This window comes from Leptonotus elevatus, chromosome 22, assembly GCF_054856555.1.
Source record: "Leptonotus elevatus isolate MCC_2025b chromosome 22, RoL_Lele_1.0, whole genome shotgun sequence".
Taxonomy (NCBI): Eukaryota; Metazoa; Chordata; class Actinopteri; order Syngnathiformes; family Syngnathidae; genus Leptonotus; species Leptonotus elevatus.
In genome coordinates this window covers 6,042,579-6,047,425 of record NC_141260.1, presented here as the reverse complement: position 1 = coordinate 6,047,425, position 4,847 = coordinate 6,042,579, and the positions used below count along the sequence as shown (strand labels likewise).

At 40.4% G+C, this 4,847-nt stretch overlaps 1 protein-coding gene and 1 long non-coding RNA gene across 2 annotated transcripts; both read left to right on the top strand.

Moving 5' to 3' along the window:
- The first annotated feature begins 1,402 nt into the window (after positions 1-1,402).
- On the top strand, positions 1,403-3,751 carry LOC147155454 (uncharacterized). The gene is made up of 6 exons (XM_086066706.1): positions 1,403-1,823; positions 1,930-1,989; positions 2,087-2,179; positions 3,031-3,064; positions 3,236-3,339; positions 3,458-3,751. The coding sequence occupies exons 1-6, from the start codon at positions 1,725-1,727 to the stop codon at positions 3,749-3,751; spliced, it is 684 nt and encodes a 227-aa protein (XP_085922832.1). The 5' UTR covers positions 1,403-1,724.
- A 215-nt stretch (positions 3,752-3,966) lies between these two features.
- Positions 3,967-4,455, top strand: LOC147155453 (uncharacterized). The gene is made up of 3 exons (XR_015092269.1): positions 3,967-4,016; positions 4,162-4,229; positions 4,337-4,455. It is a non-coding gene; the product is annotated as an uncharacterized LOC147155453 (long non-coding RNA).
- Positions 4,456-4,847: the final 392 nt, after the last annotated feature.

Here is a 4,847-nt window from a genome sequence, read left to right as displayed (position 1 = left end):
ATCCTTCCGCGAGTCCCGCCACCGTCGTTCGCTAAACCAATGAGGTTGCGCTCCAATCCGCTCAAATCCTTCTCACTTGATTGGTCAAAACAACCCTTCATTACACCAGAGCCCGCCCCCTTCTTTACGAGTACAAATCACGGCGCTCTACAAGTACAAATTAGTTTTGCTCCATTTGTAGCGCGACAAATGGGGCAAAACTCACGTCACTGAACAGCAGCAGAAAGCCCACTTGTGACTCCTAGTGGCGACTTCTTTGACTACAAGTTGTCATTTCTACAGGTACAAATCACAACTTTTACAGATACAAATTTATAGTTTTTGTACAGGTACAAAATTTTTTTTGTACAGATTACAAATCATGACTTTTACAGGTACAAATTTGTTTTTACAGATACAAATTTGTTTTACACATACACATTTTTTTTTTACAGGTACAAATTTCTTTTACAGACACAAATTTGTTTTTTTACAGGCACACATTTTTTTTACAGATACAAATCACGACTTTTACAGATACAAATTTAGACTTTTTTCTACAGGTACAAATTTTTTGCACAAGTTAGTTTTGCACCATATTTACCTCCATATTTGAACGTTGTGTTATCCGGCTGCTGTTTTAACAAGATAGGTAAAGTTAAGTGCTAGACATGGTAGCCTACATGCTAACTACACCTGCTAGCGCTAGCTAGAGCTAGCAGATCTCACTTTAAGGTTTTAATGTGCAGTAAAAGAAAACAAAAACAAAGAAAAGTTTGAGTAGGCTCTAAATCTCAATTGTGTATATCCCTCGTTGCTACAATATACAGTAAGGTTTTTGTCTATTCTGTCGTCGTCGTGGTGGGGGTGGGGGAGGGGGGCGTCGGTTGTTGAGTGGCGTGTCCTGCTCGATCGTGTCGCGGAGCGGCGCCGATGAGGGATTTTGGAAGTATTTTACACTGTTAAATGACCTTCATTGATTGACTACAGCACACATTTGTAAATTGTCAAAGCTGCCTTTATTTTCCCCCTTGAAAGATTACCGTTGGTTTCTGTAGCGATCGTTTTTTTCACGGCCATCCAGAATATCCATCCATTTTGCCAAACCGTTTCACCTCATGGAAATTAATCTAAAAGAAAAAAAAAGTAACAATGTTATTACAATACCGTTTTCTTTGTTAATAAGTAAACAAGGAAGTCTATAGTGGATCCATTTTTTTCTATTGTTGAGGATTTATTCAAGGCTCTGCATTATTTATAATCAATGAACTATACAATGTGTGATGTTACTATACTTCAATTGATGACGGTTTCTTATTTTTATTACAATGACACCACTGCCTCATTAGACTCAATGTACATTTTTAATGTTTCATACACATCTGAGATTAACTACAAATTTTATCTTGAATCTTTTAGCGATCCGCTGAGCACTGTGCGAATTGGAAAGCTGTTGACCGTGATACTTGGATTTCAAACCTTCAGCACCGCCTTGGACTTCCACCTCATCTACCTGCTTCCATCTTGCCCTCAAACAACATAATACATATATAAGATCTACATCACAGAGTCTAGAACGCAAATACAGCTCAACTTGCACTCAACAGCACATTACAAATATCATTACTTTACTATTTTGTTGTGTTTAAATTTATTTTATTTTTTACTGCCAGTTTACTTTTGACTTTGTCTTGGGAAGTTTTTTTTCTTTTCTTTTTGCTTACAGTAAAGGTTGCTGTAGCAGCATGCCGCGGAAGGGGAAGCGTTCCGAGGCAACCAAGCGCCGATGGAAGAAGCTGGACCTTGCTGCTCCGGAACTGAGCCCAAACATCGCACCCCAGCAGGTACTTTGCCTCTATTCAATTCTGCACTTGGCGGTGGTGTATTCTGTGTTGAGTTATTTTGAGTCACACTGCTAGGTCCTCAATGTGCTGTATATTTTGTTTTCAGCCTCGGTCCCCACCCTCTGCCACCAGTGATGGGACCACGATGCAGTCTCCAGTGAACAAGGTACGAGTTTCACGCCATATTTTAGCAACAGTTTATCATTTTTTTATTACTATTACACTTTTTTTTAATATCCTAAACATTTGCAATGTGTATTTAGAAGGCCAGAGTCCGAACTTCAGCTCCAGCCAGTCGGCTCGCCACTGTGGACGCCCGCTCCCCACCGCATACCTCTACTGTGGCTACCCACCAGGTATGTTCCACAGCAGGCAAATTGCAATTAACTTTGTTAATGTGCAATACACATTATTTCCGGCTACAAATATAGAGTCAAGCAGAAAAATGTAAAAAGCAGTCTGTGTATTCAAGACACTCAATAGTAATGTAAAAAAATCCTTTATTAAAAATGGACTACCAACATGTTTCAACACAAGATTGTCTTCACCAGGGCATAGTTTGACAAATATAGAGTGTATGACTGAGCGATATTTGTGCATTGCTTTATTCATGTCAAACTAATTCTGAATTTAATTGTGATGAAGTCTGTTTTCTACAAGATTTCAAAAATTTTACTGATGTCAAAAATGAACTCACTAACATTGATCACAAATTTGTGAGATGCCGAGCCCGGATAGATAGACAGATATTTCACATGGTTTCTTTTAAGTTACATAGACCAGATGTAAATAATAACTAAGACGGTTATATTTAATATCTAATGTTTTGTTTTAGACTTCATGTCTATCTAAACAGTGTATGTCATTGTTTTGTCAAAAACATATTTCTATATGCTTCCTTTATACTATAATCTAATCTGGTACAATCTGCTGCCTTTCTGCTCATGTATTTGATCAGAAAATTCTAGCAAAATTGAGCAATTGTGACTGTATTTCAGACACAAACAAAAGTATCAGTTAAGTCCTTGAATCTCTTTTGTGATTAAGAATTTCATGAATAAACCTGGCCTGAATTAACATCACTTGTATGTACAAAATACCTGGTCAATTTAAATTGAAACTAATTTAACCTATGTTTGCTATTTACTCTGCATTATGGTGACTGCACATGCCTACAATTGTGTAATGTCTATGCTTTATGTTTTAGGTGTCCCCTGTTTGTGCCAAGGCTCTGGTACCAGGTCAGTCATAATTTTAATTGCTTTTGCAGCAGTTTTACAATCGATTATTTTAAACAATTCCAATATTTTGCAGGTTCATTTACACTCAAAGTGGAACATGTACTTGTACTGTGCATTGTCAGCAATTGAAGTTGAGACTTGACATGGTATTCTGTGTGTGCATCATTTTAGGCAGAGGCACTGGCTGGCGCCACAGAGTTCGGGAATGGCCAGTTTCAGCTGTGACTGGGCGGAGGCACAAACTGGTCATTCCAGCACTGAACCAGGACAACACGGTATGTTTTATAATCAACTCTGCCTTTATAACAAATTAACAACCTTCATTTGTGTCTATTTTTTTAAATTACCTCTTTCCTTTTTTCAATTACTACTTTTTTTTTTCTTTTGTAATAGTTTGTCCTGGTTGTTGGTGACTCCCACCTGCGAGCCATTGCCGATGGGGTTGTGAAGATGCCGGAGGGACGTTTCTCGTTTGCCGTGATGTCCACCCCGGGTGCCAGGGCCTCCGAGTTGCGTGCTGAGGTGCTGAATGCTGTTCTGCCTCGGTCACCCGAGGTGGTCTGCATTTTGGCTCCCAGCAACAACTTGGGCCGCCCCATCGCTGAGGCAGCGGCTGACTTTGGCCAGCTCTTGCACACCGTCTGCAGCCGCTGGCCCAACGTAAGTTCACACATTTCCTTCATATAGATCATACATTTAAATTTCAAGTATGTACTTGCATATGTCAAATATGTTCTGTTTAAAATACATTTCAGCCTTTTCCCGTAGTTAAACAGTTAATGAATATTGAAGGATGGAATATGAATGAAAGTTCATCTTGCTCCAGATGTATATTTTACAGTTTTAAACTTTGTGCAGGTCGTTGTGCTGGACTTCCCCCCTCGTCTGAACGTCGAGCTGGACCAGCAGGACCTTCTTCGCCAGGAGTACAACCGGGTGGCAGCACTTATGGGTACGTTCCATGTTGAAAATTGTTTTCACACACAAAGTTCTACTTTTCTTTAAGTCACCTCCTGATCTGATTTCATTGGTGTCTCAGCAGGGGGGGGGTGTGGGGGACTCTTGAGCTAATAATGTTTTTTCCTTTGATACTGTAGGTATTCGCTACCTATCTGTTGCTGGCCACTTCCCGCTGTCACATCTTCACTTGTGGTGTAGAGACGGGGTAAGTACATTAGTTGCTGCAAAAAACAAACAAACATTTTATTAGTGCTCCTCCTATCAAAAGTATGTTTGTAGATGTATAATATTTTTTCTGATCATGTCTGGAAGGTACACCTCAGTGACAGCGATGGGATGTCGGTGCTTGCGCGGTTGCTGTGGGCTGCCGTCAACCTGCGGATGGAGAGGACTGCACCACCTGCACCGGCTGCTCCTCAGCGTTCGCCACCAGCTCGAGTGTTCAGACCAAAAGTGGTTGTTAAGGGTGAGGTCACTGCGCCTCAGCCTTCCAACCCTTTTGACTGGACACTCGTCGGGAAGGCCAAGGAGGTAAACGCAAGCCTAACATGTTTTTGAGAACCTCCTAACATGTTTTTGAAAACCATCTAACATGTTTTTGAAAACCTTAAATTTTATGAATGTGTGTGTTGCAATAATGTCACTAGTCATTTCAGAGCAGCTCGGTTGTGGACTCTGAGGTCACCTGTGGGCCCACTGGGTGGATGGGCACTCTCCAGGTTTGTGATGGTGATCATGGATTCATTCAGCCTTTTAGCTTGGCACATGTTAAATTTCAATTTCTCTATTTCTTTGTTTGTTTTGTTATTTTACAGTGCAACGT